The 19,962-nt window shown below is 38.8% G+C and overlaps 1 protein-coding gene across 13 annotated transcripts in view; it reads right to left on the bottom strand.

Annotated features, from left to right (window-relative positions):
• Window positions 1-19,962, bottom strand: part of LMO7 (LIM domain 7) — a 136,850-nt gene that overhangs the window by 9,331 nt on the left and 107,557 nt on the right. For 8 of the 13 annotated variants that reach the window (XM_075488261.1, XM_075488298.1, XM_075488271.1 and 5 more), the window contains 13 exons: window positions 19,513-19,627; window positions 13,960-14,121; window positions 12,399-12,583; window positions 11,676-11,736; window positions 10,602-10,658; window positions 10,407-10,448; window positions 8,438-8,463; window positions 8,018-8,122; window positions 6,092-6,184; window positions 4,321-4,691; window positions 2,375-2,440; window positions 1,981-2,046; window positions 251-303 (listed from right to left, as the gene is read on the bottom strand). In XM_075488261.1, coding sequence (XP_075344376.1) covers window positions 251-303; window positions 1,981-2,046; window positions 2,375-2,440; window positions 4,321-4,691; window positions 6,092-6,184; window positions 8,018-8,122; window positions 8,438-8,463; window positions 10,407-10,448; window positions 10,602-10,658; window positions 11,676-11,736; window positions 12,399-12,583; window positions 13,960-14,121; window positions 19,513-19,627 — 1,402 coding nt within the window. The remainder of the gene's footprint in view (window positions 1-250; window positions 304-1,980; window positions 2,047-2,374; window positions 2,441-4,320; window positions 4,692-6,091; window positions 6,185-8,017; window positions 8,123-8,437; window positions 8,464-10,406; window positions 10,449-10,601; window positions 10,659-11,675; window positions 11,737-12,398; window positions 12,584-13,959; window positions 14,122-19,512; window positions 19,628-19,962) is intronic. The other 5 variants (XM_075488246.1, XM_075488309.1, XM_075488233.1 and 2 more) reach the window with 3 other exon arrangements.

Here is a 19,962-nt window from a genome sequence, read left to right as displayed (position 1 = left end):
TAAGATCCATTTGTAATCACTGCTATGGTCTTCAAGAGAGCAGTTAATCATATTTGTCCTAGGCTTATATGTTGACTGTATGAATTTCCTCTTGCTTCTGAAACTTCATTAAATTGTGGCATGGTATGAATTTGAATTATGATGCAGCTATCAAAAAGCACTTTGACAATTTTCTTAGGATGACTACATCCAATACAGCTTTTTTCAAAAAAATACATTTTAAAAATAATAGAAATTAAACAGTACTTACCATTTCTGATTGCGTTGGATTCATTAAGTTCTGAAGTCGACTTGGACTTATTCCTAAGGATATAGAAAACATTAATTCCTCTATCTCAACTAGGAGACCTCGTCACAGCCAAAGATCTTATCATTGCAGACCACAGATACACAGCCCCTTTTTACATCATCCCTCCCATCAGCAACTTATGCTGTACTTAAAACAAGAGGCAAAAATACCCAAGCAAAAACCAAGAGGATATTATGGAGAAAAAAAGATGTCAATAGTTAGACGTCAACAGGTAATCACTGAATAAAAGATAAAATTGTGTATTGAAAGTTCCCAGTGCTTCAGGTATAAGGAACTTATACCCAGCAGCATTAATTTTTTAATGAGTTTTAGCCAAGAAATGTCATTCAATATACAGGAAGACAAATGGCAAAAAGCTGGTTTTCTGACAGTACAGACCAGGAGCTTCAGCAAGACCTCTGTGCTGTATTATTAGTCTCAAGCAATACAGCCAGTTTCTTAGTTTAAAATACTTTGGAAAAGAACAGAAATCCTTTGCTGGGTCACAACTCAAAGCTGCTATAGCAATGTGTTTACATGTACAGTATCGGCTGCGTAACAGTGTTTTGAAGGAGTCTTGTCCTTTGTCTGTAAATAAATGATGCATAAACTGTGTCACCTTTCTTGCTCTCCCAAGTTCTGATTGTCTGTCCTATGGTGCAGACCTATTTTATTATCTCTTTGAGAAGATGCAACAATTTCACAGTTGCTCGTAGTAAACAGGAGCTCCAAAGAGCAGGTCAGCCTTGCCTGGGATGCTTTTAGCACCTGAGTGTCCTCCTCACACATATATCCAAGATGTAACTATTTAGTGCAGGCACCTTCTAAAGTTAGATTTAGATCTTCCATTAGTAACAGATCCATTAGCTGTACCCTGTAAGTTTTGGAGTTCCTCTTAATATATTAAAAAAAAAAAAAAAAGGTATGCTTACTCCAACTACGAGAACTGACTAAATATGCAGCAGAGGTGATCTTTCAGAACTACTGTGGGATGCCATCTAAGACAAAGGCTTGATACAAACGTTCTGGATTTAGGTTACTTCAGCATTTTTTAACTATAGCCCAGTTACTAAAAAGGAGAAGAAAAAGCTATCTATTCAAAGAGCCCAACTCTGCAGTGCCTAATATATTCTATTGAAATAAAAACAAAGCAAACCGCAAAAAACAACAATAAAACCCCCAAACAAACCACTAAGCAAAACAAAATAGAAAATAGCCAAGGTAAGAGAGTGTAACTTAACAAGTGGCGCATCTACTATCTTCCTAATAAATATGCTGCTGCCGCCTCTCACTTCTCTCCCTGTTTACTCTCTCTTAAGTTGCACAATCCTGTTTGGGATGACTGCACGTTAGTTTGAATAGCACGTTATGACACAACCACAATATTAGCTGAAATTGTTTTCTAGCCAGATAAGTCTAGTACCACCCACATATTTACTTCCTTATAGTTCTGCTTCTCCCAGTAAAATCCTACTGACTGACTAGCTGTTGTTTACAGCACAGCGTATAATTTGCCAAAAGTTTGGCTGCTTGTTTTCTCAATATGAAAATACGCCATAAAAACTGCAAAATACAGCAGCAATACAAAGTATACGCTTAGCTCCATGGCTAAAGTTTATTGGAAGTTTCAAAGCTTTCTGACACAGAAACGTTGATGTTAGTCTTACGCTGAGATTCAGTATCACACATACCTGTCAGCAAATGACTGGCCAGGTTGTTCCTCAGTGGTTTTAGAAACTTCATAACGCTCATAATGCCTATTAAAAAAAAGATACATTATGTTCATATACAGAAAAAGACACACATAGGCATAGATATAAATATTTCCTACTAAAAATATTCAAAACAGATCCTTAAGGGGAAAAAAGGAAAAAAAACCCAAACAGTTAAAGTTCTAAGGAGGCTTAATTTTATCAGTCAGAAACACAGCTAACAAAAGGAGGCAGAAAAAGAAAGGTTGTCAGAAAAACTGCCTGAAATTACATTTTTGTAAGTGACAAGGAATCCAAACCTGAGCATGCCAAAATGGTTAATACTTGTTGCTGAAGATGTTTCAACCTACCTATTGATTCAATTTCTTATTACCTGTCAATGAGAGGATGGCCACCTCGATCCTCTATTGTTTTAGATACTTCATAGCGCTCATAACGTCTAGAAGCAAAATACAGATAAAAGAAAATACGTATTAAAAGAAAAAATCTAGAAATTGAACAAACAGTAAGTATACATAGAGAAAAGTGAGAAAGTTCAGATGTGTTAGTTCGAAACATAAAAATACATAAGGAAAAAACCCTCAAGACTTTTTAAGATGCTGCAAAAATTACAAGTATCAGTATATGACAGCGATTATCTCATCCGTTTCAAAGCAGGAGGTAAGCTTTGTTCAGACACAGCAGTTCTCCAGAAGTTACATGTATATTCTAGCAAATTGTATAGGTGCAGTTGGTAACCCATAGGGAAGCACTCATTAACTTCCACAGACAAAGCTCTTCCAGCTGCCTGTCGCCAACCCCAGCGCTCTTTGTAGCAAGTATCATGCCTTCACAGATGTCTAAATAACATTTCAGATTTCAAGTCATATCTTTGGCTATCATCGTAAAGCAAACATTTAACACTAGACATTTTAAATCCCAGTTTCACTGAACTTGTTCCTTTACTATTAAGCAAAGCCATCCCTGTTTAGCAAAACGCATCCTTTGGCAGCAACCTCAGAAGCGATGAAATCCCCTGAGACTAAAGCATATATCAAGGATTTAGATATGCAGATATTGCAGCAGCTTAATAAGTTACCACACAAATTCCTATTATCTTGCAATTGGGGCAAGTTAAAACTGTAGAGATACCCCGGCTCAGCTGCCAAGAAGAACCTGTTCAGCCATTTTAACAACTGTGCCTCTGCTTTCCTCAGCAGTGATCTCAAGCAGCAGTCATTTACAATGAGCTAAAGTAACTCCAGGTCTCACAATCTTCCCTGCAAATATATGCAACTTTATAATCATATGCAACTTTATAATCATATTTTCTTCTCCTAGAACTTAACTCGATACCATGCATTATCTTCAGTCATCCCTTATTACTTATATAAGAAAAGGGGAAAATCCTCAAGAGAAACAGCAAAGCTAGTCATACACAAGGCAGTAAGCTAAATGCACAAGAAATAAGGAAAAGTTACTGTTTTAATCTGTTTTGGACAGATTAATCTCCCATGATGCCTGTAATAGTCTGAAAACTACTGGGTGAGAACATGCACTTGTAAACTAATAGTTGAAGGGGTTTTTTTGGTTTTGTTGTTTTGGGGGGGGGAGGGGGTTGTTCTAGTTTTTGTTTGGTTTTTGTTGTTTTTTTTGTTGTCGTTGTTGTGGGTTGTTTTTGGTTTTTTTTTTTTTTTTTTTTTTTCTTTTCTTCAAACAAGCTGCTAAAGAAGGGAATGGAAGAAACTTTTTCATGGTCTAGAATAAATATATCCACAGTGGGTACTTCTAACGGGCTATGATTATCTAAGCCAGTACCTGTTCACTCCTATACTGTGATACTCCTCATTGACAAATCAGCCCAGTATTGCAATTAAACTTTATTATTGCACTGTTGAACTAAAATGAGAGGGAGTCTGGAAAATCAGTCAGACGTTTGTTGGCAAAGAGTTAGCGGTATTTCTTCTGAAAGCACTGTATCTTGAGCCACTGGCTCTCAGTTTACAAGCTTATGCAGGGTTCTTACAAAATCTTCACACTAAGTGCTTCAGGTCATCTTTGATTTGGCCGTAATGACTGTATTTACACGTCCTATTTAAAAAACAAGCTGAAGCGCGTTAATAGAGCACTTAATTCATGGGGAAAGACTCTGTCTTATACCTGATTCCTCTGCCTCTAGAAAGAAAGGCTGTGCTGTCATATCTTGCACTGACTGATTAATCCACGCTATGAGTCTTACATGAACACACTTATATATTCAGGACATACGCACTCCCTTTAGAAATGTATTTGAATTTTTAATGCAGAAGGAAGAGAGTACATCCCGTCACAAGCGCAGACCTTTGGTACGGAGGAGTCTCCAGTGACACCTCCCTCTGCCTTTCAGCCTGCCGCCTCTGCTCCTCTATCTCTGCCCGCCGCCTCTGCTCCTCGGCATATTGCTCTTCCCTCTCTTTACGTTGTCTCTCGAGCTCCAGTTCTTGGAGTTCCCTTTCCCGCTCGAAACGCAGGGCTGCTTCTTCCCGGATCCTCCGTTCCTCCTGAAGCCTCCTCCTTTCTTCTTCCTCGCCCAGCAAGCGTGCCGCCAGCTCACTTCCTCCATCTCCTTCGGGTTCCTCGGGAGTATTCGCTTCAGGGCTCGCTCTCCAGCTGGACGCAGATGGAGCCCGTGCAGGGACAGACGTTGTGTTTAAGGTTAGAACAGTCTGCTCCTGTAGCAAAAAAAAAAAAAAAAAAAAAAATCGTGTTTTTAGGCGAGGGAGCTGTTTTATAAACAGGTTGCTCACCCAGAAAAAAAAGCTCATTTATTCTATGAGGGAAGACTGTGTAAAAAGCATCCCGAACACTTTCACTGCAAGATCCAGGGTGTACTTTGGTTTCAGTTTTTGAGTGCCTGCTGGCACATTCTCCTAATGCAAGAGCTTCATTCCACACAACAGCCTTAGTAAGCACCACAGGCGGTGTGACCACAACTATGTGAAACATTCTGCTCTCTAAAGTATCACTTACATTTCAAGCCATCCCATCCCCACTTAAATCGCCATGGAAAACAAAGTCTTCCATGATACCCAGCATTTCTCCCTACTGTTTTGACTTAGAAACCAGAGACCTACCTAAGAGTGTATACACTAAGATATACACTGCACGTGTACATCAGACCAATGAATTTCACGTGAATCATCATGTGGAGGAAACCCCCATCCTCCTCCGTTCTCCTACCATTTGAAAGTCAAGCCTCAGACCTACCACGCAATGACTCTTTTCTCAGACATGAAAAAAGGTCTTTCAGTGGTCAAATATGTTTTAATTGCAGAGAACAAATACTGTTTGTCAATTAAGGACTGGTCCATCCAAACTTCTAATGATAAAAAAATACGAAATGGTTTACATTCTTGTACAGCAAAGTCCTCTAACAGCTCAAAGAGCTTTCTTATTGAAGTCCTAAGCCTTACATTACAGTCTACTCATTTGTGACTGTATAAACACAACTGATCTAGCTAGGATGCCTGAAGCAGCACTCATAGAAACAGACAAGAGATATCTCAGACACCTCCCACACTCAGGAAAAAACCTGTTCATCTTCCCATAAGCAACAGCCACAAAAGTCAGCATCTACAGAAACGACATGCATGCAATATTTTGAAACATATGACAGCAAATCTGAAGTTGACTTGATATGTAAATTTATCAGAGATAGGATGAACTGGTTGCCAATAACAAGCCAGGCACTTACGAACATGCCTCATGACGAAGTATTGAAGCACAATTCTAACAAGTAGCATCAGGAGGTAAATATGCAGCAAAGGTGACCATTTCATTCCGGTCACAATAATTAATACATGCTGTAACTTTTTGCCAACATATTTCTGATGTTAGTTACCTAACCAATCCATAAGGAAAAAAGTTAAATTCAAAAGGTCTCAAAACATCCCATTTACTCTTTCCTTCCCATTTTTGCAACCTTTTTCTACCAACAATTTATTTTCCAAAAATGAGAAGATAAATGACATAGCAAAATAAATTATTTGCCTCCTTGCATGCATCTATTATTAGGGGGAAAAAGCCACCACGAAACTAAACAGTCAAAGGTGAAGCCATATTCATAGCCTACCTCATCAAAATACTTGGAGCTCTCTTTTTCTGCTTCCTGCTTAGCTCGTAGCCATTCTTCCCTCAGTTTTTCTTGTTCCCGTTTGTATTTCTCCTGTTAGGTTAGGTTGAAGTTAAACACGCAAATAAGAAAAACAGTATTTTTTTATTCGCATTAAAATGTACTACTGGTATTTAATATGTTTTTTAACAGACCAGCATGGTAAAAACATGCTTGAGCTACACTAGGATATTAGGTCTGCCACGAGTGAATGAAATCCTGGCTCAAATACAATCCAAAGGAGTTCTGCAATTCATTTTGGAGAATCCAGGCTTATCACATGCTAAGTCTCATAACAACTGACCTCACATCTGTTATATTCCCCATCTTACAGTTTAGTTCCCATTTGAATAAAAATCAGCTATCTAAGGTATTTCTAGAAAGATGGAGTGATTATATTTACCTTGGAATTGGGCACATTAATACGGTAAATATAAAGTGATCATTAAGTGAAATATGAGGCAGTAATTTGGTTTGAGCAAGAACTCTTGGTCTTTTGGAAGCTTATCTAAACAAAAAACAATTTCTGGACCTCCAAATCTGTCCTATGACTGGAATTGGTATGAAATCAATGTAATGTCTTAAGGCATTACTAAAGGTACACAATAAATGTTTTGGTAGTTTTGTCAGTCTCCACTTAGGTGTTGGGAAAAGCAAAATATTTAGTGACGTCAAAAGTACTCCTTCTAAGATGTTGGAAATAAGCAAAAAAAGACTTCGCTTCCTTTCTCTGTTATTTGAAAATTCATTACTGGGATCATGGGGAAGAGAAAGAACATTATTACCCTGGCCAAATTCACTACTTCAGGACTAAAAAAGGAGAAGCAAAGCAAAGAAAAATGATGGCAGAGGGCTGAGATTGCTCTCAAGAAAGGGGACCTAAGGTTTACATTCTTTAAAGCCATCTCTTCAGGCATGAAATGGAGCACCCAAACCACAACAGAGACCACAAATATCTTTAAGAAGGCACAGCTCTTGCCTTGCAGAGTTTGTAAGCTAAAAGGAATGACAAAAGATAAAACATCCAAAAAGCAACAGAGTTGCTAAGCTGTACTTTGACATCACAGTTTTCTGCTGAATGCGCCAAACTTATTAAGAAGTTTTTTGCCAAGTAAATGATGTTCACTGATGCCTCTCCTAGCCAACAGACTTTAGATAACTAACTTTAATTTAATTTGCAGAGATGTGTCTTGTTTGAATGTGGTTGAATGGGCTTATGCTTCACTGAGCTGAGGTCTTTGCAGAGATGTGTGCTTGGTTTTTTGTGCTATCCTAAGCTGACAAACATTGCCCCTTCCGTCTGCAACACTTCCCTCCATCTCTAGCAACTGGTTATCGAGGTGGTTTTGCGTTAGTCGGTTCAGCTTCCTGACTCACAGAGGTCCTGGGAACCAGGTTGATTCCCACTGATTAGCTGATTGCTAAAAGACAGGATGCTAGCAGGCATCTAACCATGGCACTGGCTGCCTTCTCTTCATCTCTGAACGTAAGGCAGTATTGCTAATTGAAGGTAAAACTCATTCTAGAGACAATTTTCTTAAGGGGAAAAAAATAAAACTCATATTCAAAAGTGACGACTATTGCCCCTTAGGTCTTTCCTTCTCCTTTAAATTCTGTTGCCAGTAAGAACCAGCCTTGTGATGACTGAGCACTTCTGGCTGTAGTGAATACTCAGGCTGGATTTGATTTCATGAAGCTCACTAATGCATTGTCCTCTTTTTGCTGAATAATTGCTAGTGTGTGTAACTGTGCAGCCCAGCAAACGTATCTGAAAGTCCTCTTAGGCCATCGGTAAGAAGAGTTGCAGGAGTCACGTGTTACTTTTCTTCCCTAACAGTTGCTGCACGCAAGGGATTGCCAGCCTATGATTATGAAGATTAATTATACCTGCAATAAACGGTCCTGCTCCTTTTGCCATTTTTCCTGTCGTTTTCGTTCTTCTTCTTGATCCCAAACCCGACGACTAGGAGCACTAATGGATGGGACTGGGAGCTAATATAGCACAGAAACGAAATAATATTATCTTCTTTGATGTACTCAACACTCTACATTTTAAAACATATTTTTTTAAAGTGAGAAACAAAAGCCATTACAAACACTACAGCTTTATAGTGACAAGGACCCTAAATTAGCCTTTTCTTCAAAGGGACAGAAAGCAACTATTCAATTACACATTAGAAAAATCTTAGTCAGTACTCTCAGATTTGATCACAATTTTAAAGCAGTATAAAAAGCAATAGAAAGCAGTGGGCTTCTTGAAAAGACCAGGATTATACAACTAATTAGTAGTTTGTAAATAGTACTTACATCAGGCATTGCAGGCTCTGGGCCTCCTGTGAGATTTGGAAAACAAAAAAAAGAAATCATGAGAACCATACATACTCACGACCGCAAGACTTGAATGTGGAAAGTCCGAGCTTCAGACTAATTTTTGCTTCCTTAGTAAGCCATGCTTGCATTTTGCCCTGCTGAACTTACTTGAGGTCAGAATTCATTAGGTGCCTTCAACTACTGTGCGCAATTTTTTAAAAGCTTTACATGCTTACAAGTGCCATCAGCAATTGTTTGAATTAGCAGTACATCTCCCACTGTGGCAATACAGAGGTTCTTTGCTACGCCTCTCCTATTATTATTCTGAAACCCAACTGTTTAGCACGACCAATAACCAGAACGCCGCTTCAGGGCAGAACAGCTACTCACCTACTGCCCTTGACATGAATTAAGAGCAACACACATCCACAGGCAACTTCTCTACCACAAAACCATGTCTTTTCCCTTTCCAACTGTCCTCCTTTCCTACTCCCAAAAGCACACTTGAATTTGGTGAGCTTGTCACCATTCATCACAAGCCTTATGCTATTTGAGGATATCATGCTTGGTCTTAACTTGTGCCACGATGATTATTAGAGAGATGTGTATTCTGCTAATATATTAAAAGTCAAGAAAATGTGGAGAAGCACAAATTTAAGTATAATCCTTTCCCAAGCATCATCACGATTTTTATTTGTTGCTAGTGTACTTGTTACTTAGCTGTCCAAATTTCAGTTAAAAAAAAAAAATGCATAAAAGCAACAAGTTGCAACAGTTTTCTGAAGTATGACCACATGAAGTGGAGAAAAGGTCAAATTTAGGATACAAAAGACATCTAATGAGTCACAGCCTAATGTCCAGTCTATACATGCACAATTTTGTCTTCATTATCAGATCGCAACAGCCACAGTGACAATAGAATGAACAGATTTGATCTCCTCCAATTGTGCCAGGAGATGCTAAAGGGAGGCATAGGCAGCACCTATATTTGCTCCCCTCTTCTCTCACCCCTGTAAGCTTATGCTGGCCTGTACAGGTTTAGAAAGAAGAATCTTTCGTATCATTGTAAAGCTAAAGTGTCAAAAGTTTAAAATGAACGAAACTGTACTGAACATACACTCTAGAAATACGCCCTTCTCCTCCCCCTCAAGCACAAGTGAAATACTTCAATATTGCTATAAAATGTACTAAAATAAAAACAAAACTTCATAGCCAGCCTTTAAAAAAAAAAAGAAACAACCAAACCAAAACCCAAACAAAAAAACAACCAACAACAAAATACCACCATATTGCAGATACAATGCAGCAGAAGTATTTAAAAGCAAACAGAACCACAAACACAGATTTATGCTGTGGCACTTCACATATCACTTCTGGAAAAAACAAAAGCCATCACCACTGAAGGCAAAGTCCTGGCTCCACTAAAATCATCGGCAAAATTCACACTCAACTTCCAGTGGGCCAGAATTTCACTCTTTCAGGCTACAGCAAAACAGCAAGGCATACATAGTCTGAAGACAGCATTAGACATACAACATTAGTGCAAGTACGTGAGTTGTGACATGCAAAACACCAAAAAGCAACCTACAAAACCAAAACTGAGTGCCTCATTTTTTGCCTTTAAAAGCTAGCGTATTCAATTCAAAATTTATATTGGTGGTCTTGGGATCTTGCGACAGCACCAAATAGTGGAAAGCCAGCAGCTGCCTTTTTCCACCAATTTAGATGAAAGCACAGAGCTGCAACTCAAGATAAACTCAAATCCAGAGTTAAGCATTTTATCAACAGCTCCGAGATCTGCGCTAAGCCTCTGCTGGAATATTCAACGTTATTCTTGTTTTGTAGGTAGTAGCAAACCTGAACAGAGTGCTATCCTTCTTACTCCTACCCAGTGAAAAAAAGTATGAACAACATAGGAGAGATTTAAACAGCTATAGATATAAGAGAACACACAAAGACCCATTACCACAAAGGTAGACCCATGAATTGTAAGAATAACCTGATGACCCTGGGGAAAGAAGGGAAATTAATTATGTTGCTTTGTTGTAACTGCAACAAACAATTCTGAAGAGGTATAGTACCCAGCACCAGACTTGTTAGGAAGAGTGTGCAGCAGGAACAATTTCATGGAAGTACATGAAATGTTAGCTCTTTCATTTACCTTGTTCAAAAAATTGTGACCGTCTTTTTAAGTTTTTCAAAGAAATAGGTTCAGATGCTATTTGAAAAATACAAAGAATACAAAAAAGTCAATGAGGTGCCTTTTTTTTTTTTTTTAAATGACTGTCACCACTGGATAACAAACATTTGTTAGCCCTCCAATCTACAGCAACATCACTTCAGAAAAATAAAAAGCCCCTGAAACACAAAGGAAATGTAATCTTTTGTAGTAACAAACACAGTTTTTAGTAGGTTACATCATATACTGATTAGTATTTCATTTTATCACTAACAATGTCCAACTATAACAACGGTACATGCGTCAAACTTGGCCTAGATCCTCCCTGTCTAATTTAAGCCACCTCAACTGAGATGCCAAATTGGATTGAGGAGCCTAATCGCCATTTAGGGTCATCAGAAAGGCATCTCTAGAGGGCAAATGATCTCTTGTGGGAACTCTATTATAAATCGCCATGCACATTCAAGATAAAATGAAATACAAAGTTCCCATTTAAGGATTACTATTCCATTAGGAAGTCTACGTACCTGGTTTCTCTCACTGTCATCAAGTAAGGCTATAACTGTTCATAGCATCATAAGTAATTATTATTCATACCAGAACCATCAACATATTTTTCCAAGAATAAAAGTAAAATAAAAACCTCACAACTGAAATAGGAAAAAATAAAAATTGAATACTCTTTACACTCTTCCTGGGCAGTGAAATAAACTGATACTCATATTGACTCAGTCTCCACACCGTGCAGTGGCAATTACAATAAATTGTGTGTCTTGTCCTTTTTTTTCACCCCCACCACACAGTGAATTTACAGCTACTAATGCCAAGACGGGGGTTTGTCACTGCTTTGTTGTCAGTTCTCCAACTGCGTAGCACGTCGTGGAAGCAAACTACACCCAGTTTGGATGCAACTAGGTCTCTGTGATACCTGTCTGGCTTTCAGTTCATTAAGGTTTCGCTTCGCCCACTGTATAAAGCTTGCAATGATAACAGGTTTGGAGTCTGTGCTTCTTCCAAACCCACACAAATAGTGGATGAAAAGCAATGGTAGTTTACCTCTTTGTTCACTAGAGCCAAGATTTCCTTGCATTCCATTTATCAACTTTGTTTCTGTATCCTGAAAAAATACAAAATAAAGGGCTTAGGTTCATTGGATTTGTAGAAGTTTATTCAATTACATGTCTCCCCTGACAGGAACTGTATACCATGAAACACTTCAGAACACTTTCCACAGAAAGGTACAAAACTATCTAAAACTTCCAGAGTGTATTATATGATAAAACAACTGCAGGCATTTGAGGGGATCAATAACCAGCTGTGAATTGGTGGCTAAAATAAGAACTATTAGTTTGCAAGAAAATGCCAGAAGCCAAGATCTTGCTATTTCAGCTCCTTGGCAGGCAGGGACTTATTTGCAAGTAATTTGAAAGCACGTATACCCTTGTTCTTTGGGGCTGCAACTTTCATTTACACTAATAATGGAGGTAGAAGTCTCTTCTAAAGAATAAACACTCTATACCATAGTCTGAAAATATTTTAATACTTATCACTTAGCAGTGTCCACTCATGAATGGACAGTAGCAAGTCTCTAAAACATCTTATTTACCTTAATAAGCACATAGCTACATCTCCGTATTTGTAGCATCCTATATGTTCCATAAGCAACACAAGTAAAAGTAAGATTTCCAAGGTCTTTTTGCCATCCTCCCCCTATCAAGGAGTTACATTTTTACTTTCTTCCTCCCCCCAAATCCCATGACCCTTCAAAACCATACTCACAGAACTTCGAAGGCTGCTGGAGAAATCTCTTTTTGTTGATATGGTGGAAACATTTGAAACGTGTTCTCCAGAAGTTGCATCAATCCATTTATTTTCAGATGTACCTATAATGTTGGTAGCCATACTGGTGAGATTGAGGATTTTATGCCTTACATGTGGCAGGGAAGGCTGGTCTTTGCCCCAGTCTTTTTGGTATGTGGAGGATCAAGAAATTAACGTAGACAGTAATGTCAAAGAACAGAACAAAAGTTAATGAAAACACATTAAAATAACACAAAAAAGCACATAACAGAAGAGGGGGAGACACAAATCAGGTGGAATTTGTGAAGACAGGAAAAAGGGCTTTTATGAGCAGACCGCCTTCCCCAAAAATGCAAGTGTTAGTCATAAGCCAGGTAAAAGTTTACCAGATATTTTGCTAATATGGACTACAGCAGCTCAACATTACAGAGCAATTAGTATTCATTGGAAACTATTTCATTAGCATTAGAAAGGATCGAGAAAATTCTTCCAACTTTACTCACACAAGGTACAATTTGGCTCATACACTATCCATGAAGCATCATTTTCATGTCTGTGCTCGTCAGGAAGCACAGAGGGCAAAAAAGGCAGTCTAAACTAAACTAGCAAAACTCATGAGGCAACGACAAATGATAATCTTCTCTCAGACTCCATCATTTCTCACCTCCCACTACCTAAAATTTATTCAATGAGATGTTCTCCACTAATCTCACTCTTCATTTGTACTAGGCCCTGTAGAAGTTGTGATTTGTTTCTTGTCTCTTCCTCACCTCACTATTTTTCCCCCACTTGCTGGTAACTTATTCTACCTAGCTTCCCACTAAAAGAATGTTTTGTATTTATACTGTGAAAAAAGTCATTGGTCACACTTCCAACTCTGGAAAAATTCTTTTGGGACTTTGAAAGGGTATCCTGATTAAACCCATGGCAAGTCTAGAGATGCTACAAAGCCTTCAGCCAGGATGGAAACCCTCACTAGCCCAAACGGGTAGTACTGTTCTGGAGAGATTACAGCATCGCCATATTTGGGTCAATGGCCAAAGTCGTAGCACAGAGGTGCTACATCACCCACAAGCTCATATGCCATCTGAAACGCTCCCTGAAGAAAGGAACACAAGATCCTCCTTCCCTGAAGAAAAGGAGCTGCTGATTGAGGGAGACAGGCTCTAAAAATTACTATCCTCTAGAGACCAGCCCCTCTTCGTTTTTGTGGTATGGCAGGAAAGAAAATGTTATATTCCCTTGTGTGGTGGTTGCACACTTTTTTTACCTGTGCATCCTCTCAGAAACAGGCCAGAGTACAAGAGAGAGGTCAGTAGTTCAATGCTTTGTAGATTTGCTTGTCAAGACATTTCTAATGCACATGTAGTTAAAAAAAGCCAAGTTGTGTTAAAATGCAACAGACACGCTAGTAAACTACTTAGCTTAGATACATATTACTACTATAAGGGAAATAAGGACTCTCAGCTGTCAGGTACAGCAGAGACAAAGCTTATTTGCCTTACAGAGCATACTGTATCTGCCCGACGAAACAACTCACCATTCTTTCCATATCGTCTGACATCCATGACCAGGTTTCCAGTTTCTAGTGCTCTGTCGATGGCTTCTTCCCACTGACTACAGTCCATACGTGAAACCTTTGTGCCGTTGATAGCAATGATCTCATCATCTACATGCAGCTGACCAAGTGCGGCAGGGCTACCTGCAGAAAACAGAAGAAAAATAAAATTATGTCTCCATTCACAAATATTTTTTACCACAGTTGTGATGGAGGAGGGGAAGGGCAGCTGTCATTCAAATAAATGCTTATTGGTGGATATTCATAAAGTCTTTGAAAAACCTACTACACTGTAATATAAGGTCAGTAAACTCAGTTGATATCAAAGTAGTGTTTCAGGTTGAAACTTAGGAAAATGACAAAGAACATCAGTCTTTTGGATGTTCACATTCTGGCTAGCCTATTTAATAAACAACCTCTGGGCCCACTCTTGCCTTTGCTAACTCACCTTTATAATCTGCGATAGTGAGAGAGAGGCAGCACCGCAGTGTCTGTAGCCAACAATTAGTTGAAATTCAGCCAATGTTTGGGTAATCCTCTTATTTGCCAAAAAAACCAGCCTCCATTTTGGTAATTCCAGTAGAATCTGGCTTTCTCATATTCCTATTTACATTTCCTGGGCTCTACTGACAAGAACATGCTGCTTTATTGGTTTGCTAAAATAGTTTGTTAGCTCTGAATTGACTCGTAATTGGACTCAAGATATTGCTGGGTGCTGTCCCATTAGACTTCTCTGGATTCTACTTATTTTGTCAATTAAGAGCAAATTTTATTGCAGCTTGGACTTTGAATTCTACTTTGCAAGACTGGCTGCACTTTATACTCTTTTTCATCTACTACTAAACGTTGGCAAGTGATCTCACTAGCCTAAGGACAGAGAGCATACAGGACCAGGTAATAAACTTTTTTTCTATTTAATTCAGAAAATGGATGAGCTGAGAAACTCAGACTTGCCTAAGTAAGATTTTACGAATTACACCTGAATGGTTCTTCCATTAACAATTATTCCCTTAGCAGAATATAAAATGGAAAAGCTAAGTGAAAACATAGTTAAAGGTTGCACATAAATCCTCACGTTAATAAAATAAAACAAATTTGAATTACACAATGGAAGCGTTTTCCAAAGTAAGTAGTGAAATCCACACATCATGTTTAAAGTATACCAAGAACAATGCTATATTACATTACCAGAAACAAATGTGGACAAGCACGACAGAAGGATTTAGACACCGTATGCTTCACCCTGACCTTCTTCTGACTCACTAGTAAAATGCTGCTAGAATTCTGGATCATCCACTAAGGATTCAAATAAGCTTTTAATATTCCTGGCACCCAAGGAAGTTAAGAAATGAATACATTTTATGTTTCCTAATACTGCAACAAACAGCGATCCATCATAGTTCACTAAAAAACAACACTAACTGCTATGTTAGAAGAGCATAGCTCCATATTCTATTTTTCTGTATTCTTCTTAAAGTATGGACTAAAAACTCCATTAGCAGTTATCAGTAAAATTTTCAAAACACACCAATTACTTTTAAGCAATATTATAGAATAAAAAGTAGGGTTTTCCTTTGGAGGAAGAAAACATGGGTGATAAACTGGAAAAAATGTGCATCTCCTTAGAGCCAGGAAGATGTTAAAGAATTAATGGATTTTCAAATCTATTAACTGAAGGTACTGTTAAGGATACTATTGAAGATATTACCACTGAAGTTACTATTTTCAACAACGTCATATAACATTCGGAATTGTGTCTAAATTTCAAAATCTAAGATCTTTAGTACCATATAGTTTGACTACATGTAGACTGAACTTTATGCTCATGGTACAGCGAATGCTTTAGGCTCAAGGAAAGACATCAGAACTGATAATTTCCCTGTTCCGTGTTGTGATGGAATGAGCCCGAGGAACCAAAAAAGGTGGTGTTCATTTTACTCAGATAATTTGATTAGGATGAGACCCAGTTCAGAGGCAAGAACAGTACCTCAGCTCAGTTACGGTAAGCACATGAGGGAAAAAGTGGGTTAACAATTCAGGTTTTAGGAAAGGAAGGAAACTTAAAATTGCATAGTTCCTCCTATGATCTCAGCAGAAAAACAGACTCAGACCATACAGATTTGAATGTAGAGCAGCAGTCTCTAGATTGCACGTGTAGACCTAACACAGCCAGGACAACTTACACCGCTCAATTTCTGGCACGTAACTTTGCCAGCTGCTCTTCCTCTACTGCCTCTACAGTCTGGGAATAAAAGGGCTTCTCAAGAGTGCAAACCAGGGCGCCTATGTTGGGCTTCTGCTCTGATTCACGCCAGAGAAGTCTCCAGAGACTAGCTGGCAATTCAGGTGCCAGAAGTTGTATGGTGCCAGTTGTCCTTCTCTGTCCAGTTTCTCCAAGACTATAGCGTTTACTGATAATTTCTTTATACCTATATAACCTCTATAGAGAGGAATTAGTTTACATTATGTAAAACAGGTATTACTGATTTTCATAAATTTCCCTGAAGGTAAAAGATTTTTCTTTCTTACTACCTCCCAATGAAAACAAAACCAATCAAATTCACTCATTCTTCATGCGGATTTAGTTATCTCTAACCTATCCCCATCTGTTGTTATTACAACAGATAAATACTAGCTGAGAGTCATACAAAAAAAATTAAAACTTGAAGCAAGCGGGTCAAATTTACTTTGTCCTACATGCCTGCAAGTGTTTGATCGCAGACGTGCATTCCTACGTCAACACCATCTCAAAAAATGGTTGCAAATAGAGTGGGTGAAATGGAAAGGACTGAAACAATAATGATTATATGTCATTGGGGAAGCTGGCAGAACAATGTCTAGATTAATGACTTGAAGGCTTTCTGTTTACCTAATTTTTAGTGTAAAGGTTGAAAATTCCTGTAAAAAATGAGCACTATCTTCTTTTATATGTAGTAAATGTGTCTCACTGAAACACGTGTTACAAGCTTAACTCTTATTAAGCTTTTTGAGAACACTTATAAGAAGTTAATTTTGTCTGCCAAGTAGTTTTCTTAACAATGTTTTGAAGGAAAAGCATATGTAGAATACAGTCATTTATAAGTAGTAAAAAGATAAATGCAGGTTATCACCTGAAGAAAATCATATAGCTAGTTAGGATGACAAGTATGTCAAGACAATCAGAGAAAGTCTTCCTGGAAGCTATTTCTGGTGTCACGAAAGAGAAAAAGGTGACGGGAACAGTTAGTATAGATTTGCCAAGCCTAAATCACGCTTGATCAACCTGGTTGTCTTCAACGATGAAATGACTAGATCTGTGGATGAAGGGAGAGTGGAAAATACCATCCACCCTGTCTTTAATAAGGCTTTTGACATAATCTTCCACAGTATCCTGGTATCAAAGTTGGGATGGTATTGTGTACCAGGCAGATCGACCAGATGGGTGAAAACCTGGCTGGGCTGTCAGGCTCTATGGGTAGCAGTTAATGGTTCATACTCAGCCAGGAGGCTGGTTACAAATGGAGCTCCCTAGGGATGTAGCCTGGGATGTGTCCTCGCTAACATGTTCACCAGTAACCAGGAGGAGGACAAGGTGAAACACAGCCTCATCAAGTTTGCAAACCACGCCAAAAGGGAGAGGGTGGTTGATATCCTGGAGGGTAGGGCTGCCACTCAGAGCACGAACCTGACATTCAACAAGTGCAAATGCAGAGTCCTGCTCCTGGGAGGGACTTATCCCAGTGATGGTACAGGCTGGGGGCTGATGGGCTGGAGAGCAGGGCTGAGGGGGCCCTGGCAGTGGTGGGGCTATATGAACACTAGCCTGACCAGCAGATCAAGGGAAGGGACTATCCCATTCACTCAGTACTTTTTATGCCCCATCGACAATACCGTACCCAGTTTTGGTGCCTCACTGTAAGAGACTCATCAATAAACTGGGGCAAGTTTCCTGGGAGGCCACTGGGATGGTCAGAGCTGGAGCACTGGCCCTGTGAGGACAGGCTGAGGGGTATGGGCTTGTTCAGCCTGGAGAAGAGAGGCTGCAGGGAGACCTAACAGCGGTCCCCCCAATACCTATCAGGAGGTCACTGTGAAGGGAAAGCCTGCTCTTTATTGAAATTCATGGCAAGAGAACACAGCACAGTGGTTATAAATGGAGACAAAGGTCAGTCTGACTGGATACGTGGGGATAATTTTCTCTGAGAGGATAATTATGCAATTCCCAGAGAGGCTGTGCAGTTTCCATCCTTGGAGGGTCTCAAATCCACCTGGGTAAGGTCCTAGGCAACCTGGTCTGAATTCAGTCTCGACACTTCTTTGAGCAGGGGTTTGCTCTAGGTGATCTTCCAAGGTCCCTTCCAACCTGAATTATCCTATGACTTATCTTTAAGAACAGGAAAGAAACGCAACATTCAGAAGTGCCCAGCTGAAAGCACATCTTACTCTTGCAACAGGCTGTCCATCTCTTTCATCCTTTTTTACTTTAAAGGAAGTTACAGCTTTTGAATAAGGATACTACATGAGTCAGTTGTTGAAAAAAAAGATGTTAAACACATGCTATAAACAAGAATACCAAGATACAGTCCATTCTCCATTCAATCTTTATACTTTGCACCCTTCCCTGCGAGAATGGTAGTAAAGCATAACCAAGGTAACAGCCACAAAGCCTTCATCTTCTCCTTGCCTACAGAGTTGGGGATAGAGCCCACGTGGACCTTTGTGAATGACCAGCAGGAATATTCACTGCCCTCAGGTTTCTCATTTACAGCTGGCAGAGCAAAGAGACAGTCCTCTGCCTCCAAGTAACAAAATTACACCAGAAGCCTAGCAGCACGGAAAGCAAATGGAAAGTTGTATTTCAGGATCACTGTTCAGAAAACAAGTATTACATGTGATTTGCTGGGGGTTTTTTGTTGTGTTTTGTTGCATTTTTTTAAATAAAGAAAACTGAGGTTGTTCTCTGCAGAAGACTACTAAAGCTTAGAAATAAACTTTATGTATGTTTCATTTCAAGACAAAAATGTTTGCTTTTCCTCAGTATTAACACTTCTGAAAAAAACTGCACTGGAAATCAATTTAGAAGTTGCAACTGCTTAAAAATATTAACTGCTTCCAAAATTCAACATGACTAAGAACGGGAAAATTGAAATAAAAATACTAACTCCTAAGTTTCCTCTGCATGTGTTTACAAACCATACGAAGAGAAATCTTTTAAACTTAGCTGAAAGGAACAATGTGGATATTAGAAGTCTGTATGTGCCCCTTACTACTGTTCTGTAAGGGGCTTGGTGAATGTTTGAGTAATCACATTTATGCCTTTTCAGGGCTTATAGAATCTCCTTGATTAGGAAAATGCATTTTTGGTATTTCTGAATTCAACCCATTTCAAGAGATGAGGACTCAGAGAAATACATTAGCCAACTAAATATTGATTTTTCAATTCTGCATCTGATTTTTTAAAATATTTGCACCATTCTTAACAGCAAATGCCTTAATTTAGAAGCCCCTGCAAACCAAACATAAGAACAAAAATTTGTGCAGTTAATGCACATTTACCTTCTTCAACTGTCTGTACAAAGGCCCCTGAAGAACTCCACTTTGTTGTAAACCCAGAGCTGTGTCTGTGGCCAGGTCTCTGGTTTATACAGATTCTCATTTCACTGTACTGTTCCTGAAAAATAAAACATGACACTACAGTATCTGGTATCACAGGAATTTAAATGAGGGAAAGTTTATCCTCTAAATAAGTGAGGTTGCTCACAATGTACACTTTAATCATCTATTATTAGCATCATAGACAAAGGAAACAGTATTGAAGTCAGTTAACTAACTCATTTGTTTTTTTACTCAAACAGGTATGTTTTCAGTTTACATTTATATTTTCTCTACACATATATTAAGCTGTGCATTTAGCTGTGCATTTTAAACATTTTGTAACACAATGTAAGAAATTTGAGGAAACTAAACTCCTAAATGGATCTTCATGGACAGTCTTGTGAATTGGTG

Source organism: Mycteria americana, chromosome 1, assembly GCF_035582795.1.
Source record: "Mycteria americana isolate JAX WOST 10 ecotype Jacksonville Zoo and Gardens chromosome 1, USCA_MyAme_1.0, whole genome shotgun sequence".
Classification (NCBI taxonomy): Eukaryota; Metazoa; Chordata; class Aves; order Ciconiiformes; family Ciconiidae; genus Mycteria; species Mycteria americana.
The sequence above is the reverse complement of the archived record's forward strand: the minus strand, read 5'-3'. Positions and strand labels throughout refer to the sequence as shown.